Below are 24,887 nucleotides of genomic sequence, written 5' to 3' on the forward strand. Positions count from 1 at the left end.
GTGGCTTTGGTAGATAAATAAATATGGTTTAACATTTCACACAAAAGCTGACCCTCTGACAGTGCAGCGCTCCCTCAGTACTGACCCTCCGACAGTGCGGCGCTCCCTCAGCACTGGCCCTTGGACAGTGTGGCACTCCCTCAGCACTATCACTGAAAGCATCCGTTAAGATTTTTTACTCATGTCACTACAGTCAGACAGAACACCTGATATTCTGACTCTGATGGTAGACAGGTACTTACTGAGCTATACTGATAACCCTGCAAACATCATTGTGGTTATTGCTGAAGCAGAGAGCATCAAAGACCCCAGGTGTAGCACCAAATGGTGATGGTGTAGTGGTATTGGTACCTGGACTAGTATTCCAGAGACCCTGGGTGATGCTCCTGGGGTCTGGGTTCAAACCCCACCACAACAGATAATGAAATCTGAGTTCAATAAAAATCTGGAATTACAAGCCTGATGATGACCACAGCTGATGATGTTGTAAAGCAGCCTATTTGGTTCATTAATGACATTTAGGGAAGGAAATCTGCTAGCCTACATGTGACTTCAGACCCACAGCAATGTGGTTGACTTTTAACTGCCCTCACCTTCCTGATTTGGAACTTTATCACTGTCGCTGGATCGAAATCCTGGAACTCCCTCCCAAACAGCACTGTGGGTGTACCTACACCACATGGACTGCAGTGGTTCAAGACGGCAGCTCACCACCACCTTCTGAAGGGGCAACCAGGGATGGTCAACAAAGCTGGCCCAGCCAGCGAAGCCGTCAGCCCATAAATGACTAAATGTTTTAAAAAGCCTGTCTGCACAGGCCCAAAACCCACACTAAAGATAACAGATACAAAACTCATTGCAGCTTTTATTTTGATGGATGATTTTGATGGTTTTGAATTCACAGTTTAAGTTTTTGTTTTTATTTTCTGGTGTCTGAGAGAGAATTGATGTGGATTCTTTGTTTTCCTTCTCAGTGATGAGACCATTTAAAGGAATGACAGGAAAAGTTAGTTCAGTCCAAGGTGAGATTGTAAACTCAATAACAAAGATCTGGATCAGAGAAGGGCAGGAATAGGAATGTAATATTCCTTGTTATGTTCTTGGCCCAGATGGATTGTGATCTGACATTGACAGGTCAAACAGTATATCAGCAATGGGAGGCCTCTAAACAGGAGATTGTTCAGCTACAGAGCAGACACATTCCCATGAGAGGGAAAGGAAGGGCATCTAAAACTAGAGTTCCCAGGATGACTACAGATATAGAAATTCAAATGAGACAGTCTAGTTTTTGGCCCTCCTTTGACTGTGATATTTCTGTACCTAATGATCTGCTAATCATGTTCTCACCTCCACCTTCGATACTCCCTTGTCCCCATTAAAAACCATTACTCCCTCTCATCCCGGTCACTCCTCCCTGGAGTTACCCTGATCTCTACTCACTTAAGATCAAAGGATGCAGACCTGAACCAATATGGTGGACAACTGGTTGAGCTGTTCATCACCAGGTCTGTCTGGACCACATTGAGCATCACCGGGTCCTGCTCTCGCCTGTTAAAACTGCTCCCTATTCCATGATCACCCTGAATTGTGCTGATAACTCCCCCAGCTTCACTTGCTGTCCTCTTGTCCCCTCTCTGCTGCTTCCAGTGCACATTTGAGGAGCTCATGGATTCTCAGTGCTACTGACTAACACATAAACAAGGAGATTTCAGTCACAAATTTTTAATTCATACCAGGAATGTGAAGACTTTAAAAGCAAATGTTGCTGCCATTGGCCAGTTCAGTATTTCTGTATGTTAAACTGTGAATGACGTCTCATCTTGCATCTGTCTAACTGGTTCCATTATTGAGTGAAATGATATCTACATGGTGTCACATGTGTGTTTACTGAATCCTCACAGAACTATATATGTTTATGTGTGTACACGTGATTCAGTTCATGTGTGCGTATGTATATATACACATGTCTACATGTATGTGTGTATGTACATACATCTACATATATGTATGAGTCTGATCACGGTGTGTGTAGTCTGTGTTTTTCCAACTCCCTCCCAGTGTCTGTGCTCCTCAGACAGGAGGCCACAAGTAGAAGGAAACAGGGGAGGTTGGAAAAGAAGATGTGGACACTGAAACCATTGAGTTATCAGAAGTTTCAAAACGTTCCCAGATTAATGTGTCTGTGATTCACTTCACACTGAGATTTTACAGAGTAACGTGAGCTGGGTGACTCAGTGTGTGAATGCACTGTCCGGTATGGTTCAGAATGTTGCAGATCCAGTGTGGCTCAGTTACAGCCGGACACTGGTGACTGAGACTGGGAGTAAACTGGGTGTAGGAACAGGGGGTGTCACTGTGAGGCCCTGGGGAGAACAATGAGCACTGGGGGGCATTGTGTGGGTGGTAGGGTAAGGCCCAGAGGAAAGGGTGAGCCCTTGCCGGGGTGGGGGGGATGGGGGGCTATGTGGGTGGTGGGGTGGGTAGGGTAAGCACCGGGAGTGGGGTAAACCCCAGGCGATAGAGTGAGCCCCAAGGGAAAACTGAACCTGGGGGGGTGGGAGAGAGATGGGGAGGGAGACAGAAAGGGCAAGGGGAGGAGATGGATGGGGGAGGGGAGACAAGGAATGGGGAGGAGAGGAGATGGACAAGGGAGGAGAGGAGACAAACAGGGGAGGGGAGATGGATAGGGGAGGGCAGGAGATGGATGGGGGAGGGGAGGAGACAGACAAATTTCTATCTGATGTTTTGCTTTGACCCCATGTTGACCCCACCCCCCACGACCCATCCCTGATGCTCAGTCCAGTCTCCCCTCAGCTGCAGATTCCAGCCAGGTGGAGCAGGGATCCAGCCACCTCTTTTAGCTCTTCATCAATGCCCGAGAATCCCAATCCCTCCCGGCTCCCGTGACACGGGCTGCCCTCTGACACCTCCACAGCCGGGACGTCCCGGAGGCTGAGGGGAACATAGCCGCTGTCCGCTAGCGAGTCCTTGACCTCCTCGTCCTCCGAACTGTTCTCCATCTCCCACTCATCACCACTCAGGAAGCCCTCACTGTCATCATCACCCTCCTCGCAGCCGAGTTTCCCTGAGACATTCCCATGTCCTTCCTGGTCACTGGCTACCGGAGGGCACAGCTCCCATTCCTCTGCCCTCACCAGGCTGTAGTTATGATCCCCACTGGGCATGGTGGAGGGAGCTGGTGTCAGGCTGTTGAAATAGGAGTCTTTCCGGAGGGGAAGGAACGGCAGCTCACAGCTGGAGAGGAGAAAGCAAAACATCAGATAGAAATTTGTCTGTCTCCTCCCCTCCCCCATCCATCTCCTCCCCTCCCCCATCCGTCTCCTGCCCTCCCCTATCCATCTCCCCTCCCCTGTTTGTCTCCTCTCCTCCCTTGTCCATCTCCTCTCCTCCCCATTCCTTGTCTCCCCTCCCCCATCCATCTCCTCCCCTTGCCCTGTCTGTCTCCCTCCCCATTTCTCTCCTCCCCTCGCCCTTTCTGTCTCCCTCCCCATCTCTCTCCTTCCCTCTGTCTGTATGAGTCCTCTCCTTCCCCCTATCTCTCTCATCCCGTCCCTCTGTCTGTCCCCTTCCTTCCTTTGTCCGTCTGTCTCCCCCCCCAGCCCCACCATCCCCGGTCTGTTTCCCCACCATCTGCCTCAGGTTCCCACTCCAGTCCCCTTCCCACTGCCTGTATTTTCCCAGCTATCAGACTGTTTGTTAAGGACAATACCTGTTTGTCATGGTGGGATCTTCATTAACAGTTACACTGGTCCCATCATGATTCACCACGGCAGTTACACCATGTTCCTGATTCATTTTGAAAAGCTGCTGCGGAATCTCTCCATCTGCAGAATGGAAACAGAGCTGGAGTTAGAGCCATGTCTGGTGTCTGGAAATTACAGTTCATGAAGGAACATGCACTTCAACAAGCATGTTGTAGTCTGGAGCTATGGATCATAAGACCATAAGACATAGGAGCAGAAATTAGGCCATTCGGCCCATCGAGTCTGCTCCGCCATTCAATCATGGCTGATAAGTTTCTCAACCCCATTCTCCCGCCTTCTCCCTGTAACCTTTGATCCCCTTACCAATCAAGAACCTATCTTCTCGGTCTTAAATACACTCAATGACCTGGCCTCCACAGCCTTCTGCGGCAATGAATTCCATAGATTCACCACTCTCTGGCTAGAGAAGTTTCACCTCATCTCTGTTCTAAAAGGTCTTCCCTTTACTCTGAGGCTGTGCCCTCGGGTCCTAGTCTCTCCTACTAATGGAAACTTCTTCCCCACGTCCACTCTATCCAAGCCTTTCAGTATTCTGTAAGTTTCAATCAGATCCCTCCTCATCCTTCTAAACTCCATCGAGTATAGACCCAGGGTCCTCAAACGTTCCTCATATGTTAAGCCTTTCATTCCTGAGATCATTCTCGTGAACCTCCTCTGGACCCTCTCCAGGGCCAGCACATCCTTTCTGAGATACGGGGCCCAAAATTGCTCACAATATTCTAAATGTGGTCTGACCAGAGCCTTATAAAGCCTCAGCAGCACATCCCTGCTTTTATATTCTAGTCCTCTCGAAATAAATGCCAAAAATGCATTTGCCTTCCTAACTACCGCGTCAACCTGCAAGTTAACCTTAAGAGAATCCAGGACTAGTACTCGCAAGTCCCTTTGCACTCCAGATTTCTGAATTCTCTCCCCATTTAGAAAATAGTCTATGCCTCTATTCTTCCTACCAAAGTGCATGACCGCACACTTCCCCACGTTGTATTCCATCTGCCACTTCTTTGCCCATTCTCCTAACCTGTTCAAATCCTTCTGCAGCCTCCCCGCCTCCTCAATACTACCTGTCCCTCCACCTATCTTTGTATCATCTGCAAACTAAGCCAGGATGCCCTCAGTTCCTTCATCTAGATCATTAATGTATAAAGTGAAAAGTTGTGGTCCCAACACTGACCCCTGCGGAACTCCACTAGTCACCGGCCGCCATCCTTATCCCCACTCTCTGCCTCCTGCCAGACAGCCAATCTTCTATCCATGCTAGTACCTTGCCTCTAACGCCATGGGCTCTTATCTTACTGAGCAGCGTCCTGTGCAGGACCTTGTCAAAGGCCTTCTGGAAGTCCAAGTAGATAACATCCATTGGCTCTCCTTTGTCTAACCTACTCGTTACCTCCTCAAAAAATTCTAACAGATTTGTCAGGCATGGCCTCCCCTTAATGAAATCATGCTGACTTTGCCCGATTTTACCATGCACTTCCAAGTATTCTGAAATCTCATCCTTAATAATGGACTCTAAAATCTTACCAACGACTGAGGTCAGGCTAATCGGTCTGTAATTTCCCGTCTTTTGCCTCACTCCCTTCTTAAACAAGGGGGTTACATTTGTAGCGATTTTCCAGTCCTCTGGGACCCTCCCTGACTCGAGTGATTCCTGAAAGATCACCACTAACGCCTCCGCTATCTCTTCAGCTATCTCCTTCTGAACTCTGGGGTGTAATCCATCTGGTCCAGGTGATTTATCCACCTTCAGACCTTTCAGTTTTCCTAGCACCGTCTCCTTGGTAATGGCCACCATACTCACCTCTGCCCCCGACTCTCTTGAACTTTGGGGATGTCACTCGTGTCTTCCACTGTGAAGAGTGACGCAAAGTACCTATTCAGTTCCTCCGCCATTTCTTTGTTCCCCACTACTACTTCTCCAGCGGCCCAATGTCCACTTTTGCCTCTCTCTTACCCTTTATATATCTAAAAAACTCTTGCAATCTTCTTTTATATTACTGGTTAGTTTACCCTCATATTTAATCTTCTCCCTCCTTATTTCTTTTTTATTTGTCCTCTGTTGGTCTTTGTAGGCTTCCCAATCCCCTGGTTTCCCACTGCTCTTCGCCGCATTGTATGCTTTCTCTTTAGCTTTTATACTGTCCCTGACTTCCCTTGTCAGCCATGGTTGCCTCGTCCTCCCTTTAGTATGCTTCTTCTTCCTAGGGATGAATTTTTGCTGTGTCTCCCAAATTACTCCCAGAAACTCCTGCCATTGCTGTTCCACTGTCTTTCCTGCTAGGCTCATCTCCCAGTCAATTCTGGCCAGCTCCTCCCTCATGCCTCTGTAGTTGCCTTTATTCAACTGTAATACCGTTACATCTGATTCCAGCTTTTTCCTCTCAAATTGCAGGGTAAATTCTATCATGTTATGGTCACTTCCTCCTAAGGGTTCCTTCACCTTAAGCTCCCTTATCAAATCTGCCTCATTACACATCACTAAATTTAGAATTGCCTGTTCCCTAGTGGGCTCCACCACAAGCTGCTCCAAAAAGCCATCTCGTAGACATTCCACAAATTCCTTTTCTTGGGATCCACTACCAACCTGCATATTGCCTGCATATTGAAATCCCCCATGATCACTGTAACTTTGCCTTTCTTACATGCCTTTTCTATCTTCTGATGTATCTTGTGCCTCACATCCTGACTACTGTTCGGAGCCCTGTACATAACTCCCATTATGGTTTTTTTACCTTTGCGGTTCCTCAACTCTACCCACACAGATTCTACATCATCTGACCCTAAATCATTTCTTGTTATCGATTTAATTTAATTCCTTACTAACAAAGCAACCCCACCCCCTCTGCCAACCTGCCAACTTTTCGATAGGATGTATATCCTTGGATATTTAGCTCCCAGTCCTCATCCCCTTGCAGCCATGTCTCTGTAATGCTCACCATATCATACCTGCCAATTTCAATCTGTGCCACAAGCTCATTTACCTTATTTCGTATACTGCGTGCATTCAGATACAACACCTTCAGTCCTGTATTTCCCGTCCCCTTTCTCATTGTCGTCCCTTTATCTGATGTGCTTGAAGTTAGATTCCTAGCCCTTTCCAAACACTTTGTCCTATTTTGTGTTCTGGGGACTTTAATAGCCTCTCCTGGGCTCTCCTTTCTTTTCAGTTTTTTCATAATTTTCCATGAAGTTGAATCCACCCCCCCACACACTAACCTGCTGCTTTGTTTCCAATTAGTCATACTTCTTGGAGTTTTACCCTTCCCTCGCCCCCCCCAATTTCTACTTTAAAGTCCTGTTGACCACCCTATTTACCCTTTTCGCTAGAACATTGGTACCAGATCGGTTCAGGTGGAGACAATCCCAATGGTACAGATCCTTCCTGTTCCAATACTGATGCTAGTGCCCCACGAAATGGAACCTCTCTTTCCCGCACCACTCCTTTAGCCACGTGTTTACTTCCCTTATTCTCGCGTCCCTATGCCAATTTGCACGTGGCTCGGGTAGTAATCAGGAGATTATAACCCTTGAAGACCTGTTCTTTAATTTAGTTCCTAGTTCCTGATAATCCCCAAACAGGTCCTCTTTCCTAGTCTTATCTATGTTATTTGTCCGGACGTGGACCACAACAACTGGATCCTCCCCCTCCCTCTCCAATATCCTTTCAAGCCGGTCAGAGATGTCCCTCCCCCTGGCACCGGGCAGGCAACATACCATGCGGGACTCTCGATCCTGCTTACAAAGGAAGCTATCAATTCCCCTAATTATAGAATCCCCTACAACTACCACTTATCTTTTTGCTGCCCCCTCTTGAATGGCCTCCTGTGCCACGGTGTCGTGGTCAGCTGGCTCATCCTCCCTACAGCCCTCTTCTTCATCCACACAGGGAGCAAGTACCTCGTACCTGTTGGACAAGGTCAAGAGCTGAGGCTCCTCTGTTCCTGAACATAGGATCCCTCTACCTGCCTCACTTGCAGTCACACCCTGCTGACCCTGACCACTGACCGGACTTGAGGTACTTAATCTACCGGGTGTGACCGCCTCCTGAAACAAAGCATCCAAGTAACTCTCCCCCTCCCGGGTGTGCCGCAGCGTCCGGAGCTCAGACTCCAGCTCATCAATTCTGAGCTGGAGTTCCTCCAGCAACCAACACTTGCTGCAGATGCGGTCACTGCGACTCACAATGGGATCTGCCAGCTCCCACATCATACACCTACAGCACATCACCTGCCCAGCCATCTCTACTTAGATAATTCATTTATTAGCTTTGCAGTGTCTTTTTTTTCAAATTTGCTGCAGATTTCCTGCCAACCAATCAGGTCACAGCTTTCCTGTGACATCACTTTTTCAGTTTTGGCTTCAGCAGCTGCTGGAGAGTGATTCCATCACATGGAATGATAATCAACCTGTTTGGCCACATTGGGAACGGACCATCCATGGTCATCAAGGCCTGGAGTGGGACTCGAACCCAGAGCTCCTGGCTCAGAAGCAGAGACGCTCCTCACAAGACCTCCCAGGGTGCGTGATAGGGAAGATAGTATCAGGTCTGTGGAGGAAGGACAGGTTTCACAGTCCCCATGTTACGGTTGCCTGTTTCCTTACTCATTCTTTTCTGGATTATCAGAAAGAGAGGTTGTAAGGCGATCAGGACTAACCCTAACACTGCTGGACAAAGCTCAGCACCTGTGAGATAGAGATAGACCCCCTAACCCTGCTGGACAAAGCTCAGCGCCTGTGGGACAAAGATAGACCCCCTAACCCTGCTGGACAAAGCTCAGCACCTGTGGGACAGAGATAGACCCCCTAACCCTGCTGGACAAAGCTCAGCACCTGTGGGACAGAGATAGACCCCCTAACCCTGCTGGACAATGCTCAGTGCCTGTGGGAGAAAGATAGATCCCCTAATACTGCTGGACAAAGCTCAGCACCTGTGGGACAGAGATAGACCCCCTAACCCTGCTGGACAAAGCTTAGCGCCTGTGGGACAAAGATAGACCCCCTAACCCTGCTGGACAAAGCTCAGCACCTGTGGGACAGAGATAGACCCCCCCTAACCCTGCTGGACAAAGCTCAGTGCCTGTGGGACAGAGATAGACCCCCTAACACTGCTGGACAAAGCTCAGCGCCTGTGGGACAGAGATAGACCCCCTAACCCTGCTGGACAAAGCTCAGCGCCTGTGGGACAGAGATAGACCCCCTAACCTTGATGGACAGGCTCAGTGGCTGTGGGACAAAGATAGACCCCCTAACCCTGCTGGACAAAGCTCAGTGCCTGTGGGACAAAGATAGATCCCCTAACACTGCTGGACAAAGCTCAGCACCTGTGGGACAGAGATAGATCCCCTAACCCTGCTGGACAGGCTCAGTGCCTGTGGGACAAAGATAGACCCCCTAACCCTGCTGGACAGGCTCAGTGCCTGTGGGACAGAGATAGACCCCCTAACCCTGCTGGACAGGCTCAGTGCCTGTGGGACAGAGATAGACCCCCTAACCCTGCTGGACAAAGCTCAGTGCCTGTGGGACAAAGATAGATCCCCTAACACTGCTGGACAAAGCTCAGCACCTGTGGGACAGAGATAGACCCCCTAACCCTGCTGGACAAAGCTCAGTGCCTGTGGGACAGAGATAGACCCCCTAACCCTGCAGGACAAAGCTCAATGCCTGTGGGATGGAGATAGACTCTTGTCCCTCAGGACTGGGACTCTGCCCTTTGCTGGATGTGAACAAGCAGTTTGGGAGGCGGGTGCTTGTTCTGACTGACTCACCTGGGTCCTGTGTGTAGGGTAGGTATGGCAGAACTGTGGCACTGGAGCTGGCAGAGAAACAGAGAGAGAGAGAGAGGGGGTTATTGTGAGCAGCTGTACAGATCTCACTCTCTCACTCCTTCTTCTATCACATTAATACAAACTATGTACAGCACTGAAGCAGGCCATTCAGCCCATCCACTCTGCACTGATATTTCTGCTCCACACAAGCCTCCTCCCACCCCCTCTTCATCTCACCCCATCGCCATATCCTTCTATTCCTTTCTCCCTCAAGTGTTTATCCAGCTTCCCCTTTAAATGTAGCTATACTATTCACCTCAACCAATCCCTGGGAGCGAGTTCCACATTCTCCCCACTCTCTGGGTGGAGAGGTTTCTCCTGAATTCCCGATTGGATTTATGAGTGACTGTCTTATATTGATGGCCCCAGTTCTGGCCTCCCTCCACAATTGGAAACATCTCAACATCGACACTATCAAAACCCCCTTCATCATTTTAAAGAGCTCGATCAGGTCACCCCTCAGCCTTCTCTTTTCTAGAGAAAAGAACCCCAGAGTGTCCTGCCTTTCCTGATAGTTCGAACCTTTCAGTTCTGGGATCACCTTTGTCAATCTTTACTGCACCTTCTCCAGTGCCTCTATATCCTTTTCATATATGGAGACCAGACAATGCACAGCAACTAAGTGTGGTCCAACCAAGGTTCCAGACAAGTTTAGAGGAGGTTCAGCAGGGGGAGATGCACAGCCAAAATTAGAAGAGAGAGCAAGTGAGCCTGGAAGGCATAGAAATTATAGGCCAGTTAAGGCACAAGGGAGTTTGGCAAGGTTAGATGGTTTTTATTTTAGTGCAAGGAGTCTGACGAATAAGGCAGATGAGTTGAGGGCACAAATTAACACGTGGAAGTATGATGTCATTGCTGTTACAGAGACATGGTTGAGAGAGGAGCAGGATTGGCGGCTCAATATTCCAGGATATAGGGTCTTCAGGCAAGACAGGGAAGGAGGGTAAAAGAAGAGGGGGTATCGCAATATTGATCAAGGAATCAATTACAGCAGTAAGGAAGGATGATATCTTAGAAGGCTCCTCAACTGAAGCTATATGGGTAGAACTTAAAAACAAAAAAGGAGCAATCACATTGCTGGGAGTGTACTATAGGCCCCCAAACTGTCAGAGAGAAATAGAAGAGCAGGTATGTAGGCAAATTTCAGAGAAGTTTAAAAACAATAGGGTAGTAATAGTGGGGGATTTCAACTGCCCCAACATTAACTGGGTTAGTCATAGTGTGATAGGTTTAGAGGGAACAGAATTCTTAAAATGCATCCAGGAGAGCTTCTTAAGCCAGTACGTAGAATATCCTACAAGAGAGGGGGTGGTCCTCGACAATTTTAGGGAATGAAGCCAGGCAAGTGGCAGAGGTATCAGTGAGGGAGCATATTTCAGATAATGATCATAACTCCGTTAGATTCAAGGTTGTTATGGAAAAGGACAAGGATGGGCCAGAAATCAGAGGTCTAAATTGGGGGAAGGCCAATTTTAATAAGATCAGATATGATTTGACCAGAGTGGACTGGGAGCAGCTACATTTAGGTAAATCTGCATCAGAGCAGTGGGACTCATTCAAGAAGGAAATAGGGAGAGTACAGGGCCAACATATCCCAGTAAAGATAAAGGGTGGGACCAACAAATCCAGGGAACCCTGGATGTCGAGGGATATACAGGATTGGATCAAGAGAAAAAGGGAGGCTTATGGCAGATACCGAAGGCTCAAAACAGTGGAAGTCCTAGAGGAGTATAGAATGTGTAGGGGGGAACTTAAAAAGGAAATTAGAGGAGCAAAAAGGGGGAATTAAAAAATATTGGCGGGTAAAAGAAAGGAAAATCCAAAGTTATTTTACAGGTACATTAAGAGTAAGAGAAAGAGTAGGGCCCATTAAGGACCATAGTGGCAATTTGTGTGTGGAGCCGGAAGACGTAGGTAGGGTTCCAAATGAATTGTTAGTGTTCACAAGTGGGAGGGACGACGTAGGTATGGAAATCAGGCAGAAGGACTGTGATATAATTAAAGAAATTAGCACAGAAAGAGAGGAGGTTCTAAGTGGTCTGGCAGGCTTAAAAGTAGATAAATCTCCAGGCCCAGATGAAATGTATCCCAGGCTGTTGAGTGAGGCAAAGGAGGAGATAGCAGGGGGCGCTGGCAATAATTTTCAATACCTCTCTGGCCACAGGAGAGGTGCCGGAGGACTGGAGGACAGCCAATGTGGTTACACTTGGAGAGGCAGGGATTAATCAAGGACAGTCAGCATGGTTTTGTTAAGGGGGGGTCATGTCTGACCGATTTGACTGAATTTTTCGAAGGGGTGACCAGGTGTATAGATGAGGGCAATGCATTTGACATAGTCTACTTGGACTTCAACAAGGCTTTTGATAAGGTCCGGCATAGGAAACTGATAACAAAGGTAAGAGCCCATGGGGTCCAAGGCAATTTGACAAATTGGATCCAGACTTGGCTGAGTGGCAGGAAGCAAAAGGTGATGATCGAGGGGTGTTTTTGTGACTGGATGCCTGTGTCCAGTGGGGTTCCACAGGGGTCAGTGTTGGGCCCCTTGTTGTTTGTGGTATATATAAACGATTTAGACTTGAATGTTGGAGGGTTGATCAGTGAGTTCGCGGATGACACGAAAATTGGTGGGGTGGTAAATAGTGAGGAGGATAGCCTTAGATTACAGGAGCATTTAGACGGGCTGATCAGATGGGATTTAATCTGGATAAGCGTGAGGTGATGCACTTGGGCAGGACAAACAAGGCAAGTGGAATACATGGTAGGACCCTGGGAAGTACCGAGGATCAGAGGGACCTTGGAGTGCATGTCCAACGGTCCCTTAAGGTAGCGGGACAGGTAGATAAGGTGCTTAAGAAGACCTTTGGGTTACTTGTATTTAGCAGTTGAGGCATAGAATATAAGGGCAGGGAGGTTATGCTGGAACGGTATAAAACGCTGGTTAGGCTACAGCTAGAGTATTACATGCAGTTCAGGAATCCGCATTGCAGTTCTGGAATCTGCATTATAGGAAGGATGTAACTGCACTCGAGAGAGTGCAGAAGAGATTTACCAGGATGTTGCCTGGGCTGGAGAGTTTTAGTTATGAGAAGGGATTGGATAGACTGGGGTTATTTTCCCTGGAGCAGAGGAGATTTACCAGGATGTTGCCTGAGTTGGAATGTTTTAGTTATGAGGAGAGATTGGATAGACTGGGGTTATTTTCCCTGGAGCGGAGGAGATTGAGGGGAGACATGATTGAGGTGTATAAAATTATGAGGGGCATAGATAGGGTAGCCAGGAAGGAACTTTTCCCCTTGGTGGAGGGGTCAATAACCAGGGGGCATGGATTTAAGGTAAGGGGCAGGAGGTTTAGAGGGGATGTGAGGAAGAATTTTTTCACCCAGAGGGTGGAGGGAATCTGGAACTCATTGCCTGAAAGGGTGGTAGAGACAGAAACCCTCATAACATTTAAGAGGTATTTGGATGTGCACTTGCAATGCCATGGCATACAAGGCTACGGGCCTAGTGCTGGAAAATGGGATTAGAATAATTAGGTACTTGTTTGACTGGCACAGACTCAGTGGGCCGAAGGGCCTTTTTCTGTGCTGTAGACCCCTTTGACTCAATGACTATGACTTTAACATCACTTCCCGGATTGTCAGTTCTATCCCTCTAGAAATGACCCCTATTGCTTGGCTTGCTTTTTTTTTAATGAGCAATTTTTAATTAGTTTGCAAGCTTATTAACGTGTGTTGATGATGGAGATCATTGATGTGTTAATGATGTGTTAAACATGGTGATCATGTTTAATGATCACCATTAGATTTAACAGGTCATTCATTGTTTTGTGGGCTCTTGCTGTCTTGCAAAAGTGTCTGCCATGTAAACAACTCCAAACAGATGTCCCTCGCTCTACTGCATGTGCTGTGTGCAAATGTTCCACACCAATAAAAAGTGGATTCTGCAAAGCACTTGGGACATCCTGAGAATGGGACAAGGCTCCAGATTCTGGAAATGTGTTACATGCCTGTGTCTGAGGATGCAGAGGTTCAGGAGGCCACATGGGAATGACATTTCCATTAACATCCCCACCCCAACCTAACCCTAACCCAAACCCCAACCCTAAGCCTAACTATAATCCCAACTCAAATCCCAACCTTAATGTTAACCTCAACCCCAACTCAAACCCTAACCATGAATCTGAGGATGTGGAGGTTCAGGAGGCCAAGTGGGAATGACGTTTCCCTTAACATCCCCAAACCAACCTAACCCTAACCGTAACTCAAGCCCTAACCCCGTTCCCAACCCTAACTCAGGCTCTAACCCTAATCACAATTCGAACCATATCCTTAACCCTAACCCTAACCCCAGCCCTAACTCAAGCCCTACCCCAACCCTAACTCAAACCCTAACCCTAAACTCAACACTAACTCAAGGCCTAACACTAATCCTAACCCCAACCCTTTCTCAAGCCCTAAGTAACCTCAACCCTAACCCTAACATCAACCCTAACTCAAACACTAACCCCAACCCTAACCCCATTCCCAACCTCAACCCTAACCTTAAAACCAACCCTAACATTAGTCCCAACCCTAACCCTAGCCCCAATCCTAACCCTAACCCCAACTGTAATTCAAACCCTAACCCTAAACCCAACCCTAACCCTAACTCTAATGCCAACCCTAACTCAAACCCTAACCCTATTCCCAACCCCAACTCTAACCCTATTCCCAACCTCAACACTAACCCTAAAATCAACCCTAACCCTAGCTTCAACCCTAACCCTAACCTCAACTCAAACCCTCACTGCCGCCCGCTGCCACCCATCTCACCCCAGTGCTGGAGTGACTTCTCATACTGATTGTCTCTCTGACACACTTACCTGGGAGGGGGACTTTGGATGTATAGAGCTCTTTTCCTGATGGCCTGAAGGAGGTTTGGTCTGGATTCCTCATCGATACACCAAAATGAACCTTTACCCAGAGCCTGGGGATAGAAACAGGCCTGAAGGAAGTGTTTGAGACCAGAATATCACCCTCAGGCCCTCCGAGCAGAAAACATTGCCCTGAACGCAAGCGCTGCATTCTTTTGGTGATCTTAACATTATTCCCTCTAGTTACTGACTTTGTTCAGTGGAGGTAGTGTACCTAATCTAAGCCTGCCAGAAATGTCAAACCCCACTATCTCCACCACACTATCAAATATCATCTTAATCTCTGCTGCTCTGATGGAAAGAGCTTCAGTTACTCCACTGTCTCCTCAAAACGAAAGCCTCCAACCGCTCTTTATAGCTCAGCAAAACACTTCACCCGCTCACTCCCCAAATCCCTATCCCTCATCTCACTCTACCATTCCTGCCCTCGCATCTCTGTTCCTCACTCCCCTCGTTCCCCTTCACTCCCCACATTTCACTCACTTTCATCATTTCCCCCAATTCCCTGTTCTCTTACCCTAACCCCTCATTCCCCTCCAAACCTCCCTCACTCCTTTGGTTTCCCCACCACCATGTTCCTCACCTCCCTCCCATCTTTCTCCACTCTCTTGAAGCACCTGTTGAGGGACAGGTTGTGCCTCACTGAGTTCTTCCAGCCCATGGGCGCCCTCTTGAAGTACGGGTAATGTTCCAAAATCCACTTGTAAATCTCCTTCACTGGCAGACACTGAGCAGGCGATCCTTCGATGGCCATGTAGATCAGGCAGTTGAAGGAGTAGGGGGGTTTGGAGATGTACTGATGCTCGTGGAGAGTGTGCGCGGGGGACAGTGGGATCTCTTTGACCTGAGTTTCCTGTGAACCCACCGAGGCCTCCTCTGCCAGGCTCATGGCCGTCAGTAGGTTCTTGCTCTCGTGAAGCCAGTTGAGATTGGTCAGCTCCTCATCCTCCCTCGCCACGTGTTTGCAGCAGCTGGTCTCTGAGCCGCTCCCTCGGCAGGGGGCTGCGTTGCCGCCCCTCTCTCCCTTGTTGAGCCACCTTGTCTCCATTTTGGTTAGTGGCCAGGCAGCCGAAGGTCATCAGTCACCCCTCCCTAAGGAAAAGAAAGAGATTCATATTCATACACCATCTTTCACCACCTCGGAACGTCCCAAAGCATTTCACAGACAATGAAGGACTTTTTTTTGAAGTATGGTCAATATTGTAATGTAGGAAACACAGCAGCCAATTTGCACACAGAAAATTTGGGGAAGCAGTGGCAGAGTGGTATTGTCCATTTGGGGTTCTGGACTTGAATCACACCACAGTAGGTGGTGAAATTTGAATTTAATAAAAATCTGGAATTAAAAGTCTAATGATCATTGTAAATGGGATGGAAATAAGCCAGCCTATATGTGACTCCAGGCCCACAGCAATGTGGTTGACTCTTAAATGCCCTCTGAACAAGGGCAATTAGGGATGGGCAATGAATGCTGGCCTAGCCAGCGATACCCACATCCCATAGAATGATTATTTAAAAATCCCACATACAGCAATGTGACAATGTCCCAGGTCATCTGTTTTTAGTGATGTTGGTTTAGGAAGGATGTCAAGGCCTTGAAGAGGGTGTGGAGGAGATTTACTAGAATGTTCCCAGCGATGAGGGACTTCAGAAGCTGGGATTGTTCTCCTTAGAGCAGAGAAGGTTAAGGGGGAGATTGAATCGAGGCGTTCAAAATCAGGAAGGGTTTGGATAGAGTAAGTAAAGAGAGACTGTTTCCAGTGGCAGGAGGGTCAGTAATCAGAGGGACACAGATTGAAGAGAATCAATAAAAGACCCAGTTTCTCCTCCACTGCTAGATTAATAAATGTAATGGAATGTCTCGATTAAATCTCCGCCTTAACCTTCTCTCTTCTTAAGGAGAACAATCCCAGTCTCTCCACGTTAAGTCATTTATTGCATTTTTACTCGAACAATTAAGAACGAATAAAAAATTCCTTTCCACTTGCTCCATCCCAGAATCTGAGTGTCCTGGCCTGGTTTGGGACTCTCCCACTCAGCCTGGGGCCCTCCACCCCAAATTGGGATCTGGCGCAGTTAGAATTTGAGCAGGTGGCTCTGTTTAATTGTCTGGTTTGAGTGGTGTATACAGTCAGTTTCACCCAGCCTCCAGCTCACCCCAGGAGCAGAACACCATCTCACTGCCAAAAGACAATAGCTGGTAACTCAACACCTCCCTAGACCCCAGGCCGTCTGTTCCTGAATCACAGCTCGCCAAGCAAACTACAGAGCTTGCTCACAGACACAACAATGACACCATCTGGTCCTGTGTGAGACCTGGAGTCACCAAGCCTCCGGGATTACCCCAGAATTATAGACTAATTATAGATTAATCTCCTGCACACACAGATAAAAAATCATACCACGTTTTTATCTATCAGACACGGGACTAGTCTGCAGGAAAGACAGTTTGACCGGGCGGGGTGGTTGGAGGACAAAGTCCAAAACCTCCAGGAATAGATCCAACTGGAGTTGGTAACTGGAGCAAGACCACAGGATCGGACTAAAGGGCAGTCAGCGAGGCTCCTCCCAGATTCACCTAAATCCGGAGCTTTCACCCCATTACATACAGCAGTCATATATCATTCCATTATATACAGTGCAGTCATATATCACTCCATTATATACAGTGCAGTCATATATCATTCCATTGTATACAGTGCAGTCATATATCACTCCATTATATACAGTGCAGTCATATATCACTCCATTATATACAGCGCAGTCATATATCATCCCATTACATACAGCGCAGTCATATATCACCTCATTATATACAGTGCAACCATATATCACGCCATTAAACACAATGCAGTCATATATCACTCCATTATATACAGTGCAGTCATACATTGCTCTATTATATACAGCAGTCATATATTACTCCATTATGTACAGCACAGTCATATATCACTCCATTAAACACAGTGCAGTCATATATCACTCCATTATATACAGTGCAGTCATGTATCATTACATTATATACAGCGCAGTCATATATCACCTCATTATATACAGTGCAACCATATATCACGCCATTAAACACAAAGCAGTCATATATCACTCCATTATATACAGTGCAGTCATACATTGCTCTATTATATACAGCAGTCATATATTACTCCATTGTGTACAGCACAGTCATATATCACTCCATTAAACACAGTGCAGTCATATATCACTCCATTATATACAGTGCAGTCATGTATCATTACATTACATACAGCGCAGTCATATATCACCTCATTATATACAGTGCAACCATATATCACGCCATTAAACACAAAGCAGTCATATATCACTCCATTATATACAGTGCAGTCATACATTGCTCTATTATATACAGCAGTCATATATTACTCCATTATGTACAGCACAGTCATATATCACACCATTAAACACAATGCAGTCATATCACCCCATTATATACAGTGCAACCATATATCACACCATTAAACACAATGCAGTCATATATCACTCCATTATATACAGTGCAACCATATATCACGCCATTATATACAGCACCGTCATATTTCACTCCATTATATAGAGTGCAGTCATATATCATGGGGAGGCGATTGCATAGTGGTATTATCGCTGGACTAGTAATCTAGTGACCCTAGATGCCCTGGAAACCTGGGTTCGAATCCCGCTACGGCAGATTTGAATCCAATTAAAAAAATCTGGAATTAGAAGCCTAACGATAACCATGAAACCGTTGCTGTAAAAACCCATCTGGTTCACTGATGCCCATTAGGGAAGGAAATCTGCTGTCCTTATCTGGTCTGGCCTACATGTGACTTCAGACCCACAGCAATGCGGTTGACTCTGAAATGGCCGAGCAAGTTACTCACTTGTGTCAAACCGCTACAAAGCCTCAAAAAAGGAATGAAACCGGACAGACCACCGGCATCAATCTAGGCATCGAAAATGGCAACGGCAATCTCAGCCCTGTCGAGCCTGTAAAGTCCTCCTTACTAACATCTGGGGGCTAGTGCCAAAATTGGGAGAGCTGCTTAATCAGGCAACAGCCTGACATAGTCATCCTCACAGAATCATATCTTACAAATGATGTCCCAGACACCATCATCACCATCCCTGGGTCTGCCCTGCCGGTGGGACAGGCCATATCCAGCAGAGGTGGTGGCACAGTGATATACAGTTGGGAGGGAGTTGCCCTGGTAGTCCTCAACATCAGCTCCGAATACCATGAAGTCTCAAGGCATCAGGTCAAACCTCCTGCTGATTATCACGTACCGCCCTCCCTAAGCTGATAAATCAGTGCTCCTCCATGTTGAGCACCACTTGGAGGAAACTGAGGGTGGCAAGGGTGCAAAATGTGGTTTGGTTGGGGGACTTCAATGTCCATCATCAAGAGAGGCTTGGGAGCACCACCACTGGTTGAATCCTAAAGGACATGGCCGCTAGACTGGCAGGTGGTGAGGGAACCAACAAGAGGGAAAAACATAATTGACAACAGATGCATTTCTCCATGACAGTATCAGTAGGTGTGACCACCAGTCGTTGTGGAGACTTCACATTGAGGATACCCTCCATCGTGTTGTGTGGCACTACTACTGTGCTAAATGAAATAGATTTCTAACAGATCTAGCAGCTCAAGTCTGGGCATCGATGAGTTGCTGAGGGGCAGCAGCAGCAGAATTGTACTCAAACATAACCTGTAACCTCATGGCCTGGCATATCCCCCTCTCTACCATTACCATCAAGCCAGGGGATCAACCCTGGTTCAACGAAGAGTGCAGCAGGGCATATCAGGAGCAGCACCAGGCGTACCTAAAAATGAGGTGTCAACCTGGTGAAGCTATAACACAGGACTAATTGTGCACCAAGCAGCAAGTTCTAAACTCTGCAGCCCTGCCACATCCAGTCGTGAATGGTGGTGGACAATTAAACCTCTCACTGGAGGAGGAGGCTCCACAAATATCCCCATCCTCAATGACGGAGGAGCCCTGCACATCAGTGCAAAAGATAAGGCTGAAGCATTTGCTACAATCTTCAGCCAGAAGTGCTGAGTGGATGAACCATCTCGGTCTCCTCCGGAGGTCCCCAGCTTCACAGATGCCAGTCTTCAGCCAATTCCATTCACTCCACATGATATCAAGAAACAGCTGAAGGCACTGGATAGTGATAAGGCTTTGGCCCCTGACAATAATTCTGGCATTAGCACTGAAGACTTGTGCTCCAGAACTTGCAGCGCCCCTAGCCAAGCTGTTCCAGTACAGTTACAACACTGGCATCTACCCAGCTATGTGGAAAATTGCCCAGGTATGTCCTGTACACAAAAAGCAGGACAAATCCAAAACAAAAACAGAATTACCTGGAAAAACTCAGCAGGTCTGGCAGCATCGGTGGAGAAGAAAAGAGTTGACGTTTCGAGTCCAACATGACCCTTCAACAGAACTGAAGTATAGTTAGGAGAGAGGTGAAATAAGAGGTCAAATCCAACCCGGCCAATTACCCAATCAGTCTACTCTCGATCATCAGTGAAGTAATGGATGGGGTCATCAGCAGTGCTATCAAGCAGCACTTGCTTAGCAATAACCTGCTCACTGATGCCCAGTTTGGGTTCCGCCAGGGCCACTCAGCTCCTGACCTCGTTACAGCCTTGGTTCAAACATGTACAAAAGAGCTGAACTCCCGAGGTGAGGTGAGAGTGACTGCCCTTGACATCAAGGGAACATTTGACCGAGTGTGGCATCAAGGAGCCCTAGCAAAACTGGAGTCAATGGGAATCAGGGAGAAAGCTCTCCGCTGGTTGGAGTCACATCTAGCACAAGTGTGGTTGTGGTTGTTGGAGGTCAGTCATCTCAGCTCCAGGACATCACTGCAGGAGTTCCTCAGGTTAGTGTCCTAGGCCCAACCATCCTCAGCTGCTTCATCAATGACCTTCCTTCCATCATAAGGTCAGAAGTGGGGATGTTCGCTGATGATTGCACAATATTCAGCACCATTCGCAACTCCTCAGATACTGAAGCAGTCCACGTCTAAATGCAGCAAGACCTGGACAATATCCAGGCTTGGGCTGACAAGTGGCAAGTAACATTTACGCTGCACAAGTGTCAGACAATGACCATCTCCAACAAGAGAGAATCTAACCATCGCCCCTTGATGTTCAATAGTATTACCATCACTGAATCCCCCACTATCAACATACTTCAGGTTACCATTAACCAGAAACTGAACTGGACTAGCCATATAAATACTATGGTTACAAGAGCAGGTCAGAGGCTAGGAATCGTGTGATGAATAACTCACCTCCTGACTCCCCAAAGCCTGTCCACCATCTACAATGCACAATGATGGAATACTCCCTACTTCCCTGGATGAATACAACACTGAAGAAGCTTGATACCATCCAGGACAAAGCAGCCCCGCTTGATTGGCACTACATCCACAAACATTCACTCCCTCCACCACCATCAGTAGCAGCAGTGTGTACCATCTTCAAGATGCACTGCAGGAATTCACCAAGGCTCCTTCGACAGCGCCTTCCAAACCCACAACCACTACCATCTAGAAGGACAAGAACAGCAGATAGATGGGAACACCACCACCTGGAAGTTCCCCTCCAAGTCAATCACCATCTTGACTTGGAAATATATCGCTGTTCCTTCATTGTCACTGGGTCAAAATCCTGGAACTCCCTCCCGAACAGCACTGTGAGTGTACCTACACCACATGGACCGCAGTGGTTCAAGAAGGCAGCTCACCACCACCTTCTCAAGGGCAACTAGAGATGGGCAATAAATGCTGGGCCAGCCAGCGAAGCCCATTTCCCGTGAATGAATAAAAAAAAGACAGTGCAGACATATATCACCCCATTATATACAGTGTAGTCTTACATCACCCCTTTATATACAGTGCAGTCATACATCACCCCTTTATATACAGTGCAGTCATACATCACCCCTTTATATACAGTGCAGTCATACATCACCCAATTATATACAGTGCAGTCATACATCACCCCTTTATATACAGTGCAGTCATACATAACCCCATTATATACAGTGCAGTCATACATCACCCCATTATATACAGTACAGTCATACATCACCCCATTATATACAGTGCAGTCATACATCACCCCTTTATATACAGTGCAGTCATACATCACCCCATTATATACAGTGCAGTCATACATCACCCCATTATATACAATGCAGTCAAAAATCACCCCATTATATACAGTGCAGACATACATCATCCCATTATATACAGTGCAGCCATACATCACCCCATTATATACAGTGCAGTCATGCATCACCCCATTATATACAGTGCAGTCATACATCACCCCATTACATACAGTGCAGTCATACATCACCCCATTATATACAATGCAGTCAAAAATCACCCCATTATATACAGTGCAGACATACATCATCCCATTATATACAGTGCAGCCATACATCACCCCATTATATACAGTGCAGTCATACATCACCCCATTATATACAGTGCAATCATACATCACCCCGTTATATACAGTGCAGTCATATATCACCCCATTATATACAGTGCAATTATACATCACCTCATTATATACAGTGCAGCCATATATCACTCCATTACATGTAGTGCAGTCATACATCACCTCATTATAAACAGTGATAATTTGGATACAGTCAGATCAGCCATGATCTTGTTGAATGGCGGAGCTGGGGCTGAGTGGCCCACTCCTGTTCCTAGTTTGTATGGGTGGTGCTAGTATTGTTGGACGCTCCCTAACTAAGATGAATGATTCTGAATGGTTCTGGTATTGTTAGACTCTCCTGGACTAATGTGAATGACTCTTGGTGATCAGTCTGCAGCTCCAGGTTGCCTGTGATGTTGATGGGGAGGGGATGATGTGCTGAACTCTATGTATGTATGTGGTAACCAGAATGGAAATGACTAGGTTGTTAATAACTGAGTTCCTTCTGTCCTTGACTTATTGTGGATCCCTGTCCCTTGGCGGAAGTTTGTTCCCAACATACTCACTGTGCTCCTGCTGCTTCAAGTCTCTCACATCGGTCCCTCTGCTATCGATATATCAGTTACCCTCAGTGGTGACCTCCTTACTTGAAAGAGAGAGAGAGAGAAGCAAAACGAGAAGGGAGACTAATGGGAAGATGGAAAGAGTGTAAAATAGAGAGAGGGTGAAGAGAGAAGGAAAGGGAAAGAGAGATAAGGAAAGAGATGTGGGGGGTGGGTGGAGAGAGAGATAATTTGATGTATACAAAAAGCAGAGATTACAGGACTTTGGGAGAAGAATTGGAGGTTTAATGGATTCATTTGGATAACTCTTCAAAGAGCTGGCAGAGGCACGATGGGCAGAATGACCTCCTGTGCTGTCAGACATAATATCTTTGGAAAATCTATGACTCTCATATTAAACATAATTGGGTAGAGTAGTGTGGTGGTGATATTACTGAACTAATCACCCAGGGAACATGAGTTCAGACCACATGGTGGGCAGTTTGAGAATTCGAATGCAGTATTAAAAATCTAGAATTAAAATGCTGGGATCAGTAACAGTGATCATGAAGCTGTCAGATTGGGATTAAAACCCAATTGATTCACTAATGTCCCTTAGGGAAGGAGACCTTCTGTGTCCAACCAGTTTAAATCTAAATGAAACCCCCGTACCCACTCACCTCACACCAACGTGGTGGCCTCTTAACTATGGAATGACCCAGTGAGTCACACAGGGAAACTAGGGATCCCAGCCACACCCCCTATCTCTGTAACCTCATTCAGCCCCTACAACCTTCCCTATCTCTGTATCACCCTCCCTGTCTCTGTATAACCCTCTCTATCTCTGTATAACCCTCTCTATCTCTGTATAACCCTCTCTATCTCTGTATAACCCTCTCTATCTCTGTATAACCCTCCCTGCCTCTGTATAACCCTCTCTATCTCTGTATAACCCTCCCTGCCTCTGTATAACCCTCGCTATCTCTGTATAACCCTCTCTATCTCTGGAGGTGTGGTGGAGGTAGGTCCAATTGAGGCATTCAAGAGGGCATTGGATGATTATCTAAATAGAAACAATGTCTGGGTTATGGGGAAAAGGCAGGAGATTGGTACTAAGTTAAAATGCTCAGAGCGCCTGTGCAGACACGATGGGCCAAATGGCCTCCTTTACACTGTAACAACTCTGTGATCTCTGTAACTTCTTCCAGTCCTACAACCCTCCCTATCTCTGTAACTTCTTCCAGTCCTACAACCCTCCCTATCTCTGAAGCTTCCTCCAGCCCCTGCAACCCTCCCTATCTCTGTAACCTCCTCCAGCCCCTACAACGCTCCCTATCTCTGTAACCTCCTCCAGCCCCTACAACCCTCCCTATCTCTGTAACCTCCTCCAGCCCCTACAACCCTCCCTATCTCTCTAACCTCCTCCAGCCCCTACAACCCTCCCTATCTCTGTAACCTCCTCCAACCCCTACAACCCTCCCTATCTCTGTAACCTCTTCCAGCCCCTACAACCCTCCGAGATCTCTGCACTCCTCCAATTCCGGCCTCTTGACCATCCCCCGATTCCCATCGCTCCACCATTGGCGGCCGTGCCTTCAGCTGCCTGGGGCCCTGAGCTCTGGAATTCCCTCACTAAACCTCCCCGCCTCTCTCTCCCCTCCTTTAAGACGCTCATTAAAACTGACCTCTTTGACTGAGATTTTGGTCACCTGTCCCTAATATCTTCGTATGTGGCTCGGGGTCAGAGTCTGACTGATTGATGCTCCTGTGAAAGAACCTGGGACGTTTTGTTATCTCAAAGATGAGAGATAAATGAAGTTCTTTTTAATTGAAGGTGCTTTCTGATGCGGAGGGCAGTCTATATAATAACTAGCAAGTGACAAATTCAATGATTATTTTTACTTGACTAGTTAGATATAAGATCCATTGGCCAGTTATCAGGTTACTCACTGCTCTCCCAGCCCATCACAAACACCCCAGGATATATGAAATGATAAGGAATGATCAGGTTGTAGAAAAATGTAGGGAGTTTTCACCTCCTTTCTGCTCTGTAAGCGGGTGAACTGTGAACCTGGAAGCTTAACAAATGCAGGCTTGAATGTAATGCATGAAGATCAGTTCTCCTCCCCCCCCCCGCCCCCCCACCATTCAGAGAGGGGGGATTTGTACAGAATGGGGATCTGGAATCGCATCGAAGGAAAGCTTTCAATTCCAGCACCTGTGTTTTTGAGGGCAGCCTTTGACACATGGCTTTGCAGAAGGGGAGGGGATAATCAGATTGCGATTGCTGGAGGGAGCAGTGCTTGCTTTCCTGAAATGGCTAATGTCCTTACCTGGAGACAGCCTGCT

The 24,887-nt window shown here is 47.1% G+C and overlaps 1 protein-coding gene across 1 annotated transcript; it reads right to left on the bottom strand.

Annotated features, from left to right (window-relative positions):
* Positions 1–2,782: 2,782 nt before the first annotated feature.
* On the bottom strand, positions 2,783–15,597 carry LOC144672902 (forkhead box protein N3-like). The gene is made up of 5 exons (XM_078534903.1): positions 15,103–15,597; positions 14,469–14,572; positions 9,548–9,594; positions 3,731–3,845; positions 2,783–3,255 (listed from the first exon to the last, which is right to left on the bottom strand). Exons 1-5 carry the CDS (start codon positions 15,565–15,567, stop codon positions 2,811–2,813), a joined length of 1,176 nt encoding a protein of 391 aa, XP_078391029.1. The 5' UTR covers positions 15,568–15,597; the 3' UTR covers positions 2,783–2,810.
* Between the last annotated feature and the right edge of the window lie 9,290 nt (positions 15,598–24,887).

Source organism: Cetorhinus maximus, unplaced genomic scaffold (genome assembly GCF_964194155.1).
Source record: "Cetorhinus maximus unplaced genomic scaffold, sCetMax3.hap1.1 HAP1_SCAFFOLD_140, whole genome shotgun sequence".
NCBI classification, from domain to species: Eukaryota; Metazoa; Chordata; class Chondrichthyes; order Lamniformes; family Cetorhinidae; genus Cetorhinus; species Cetorhinus maximus.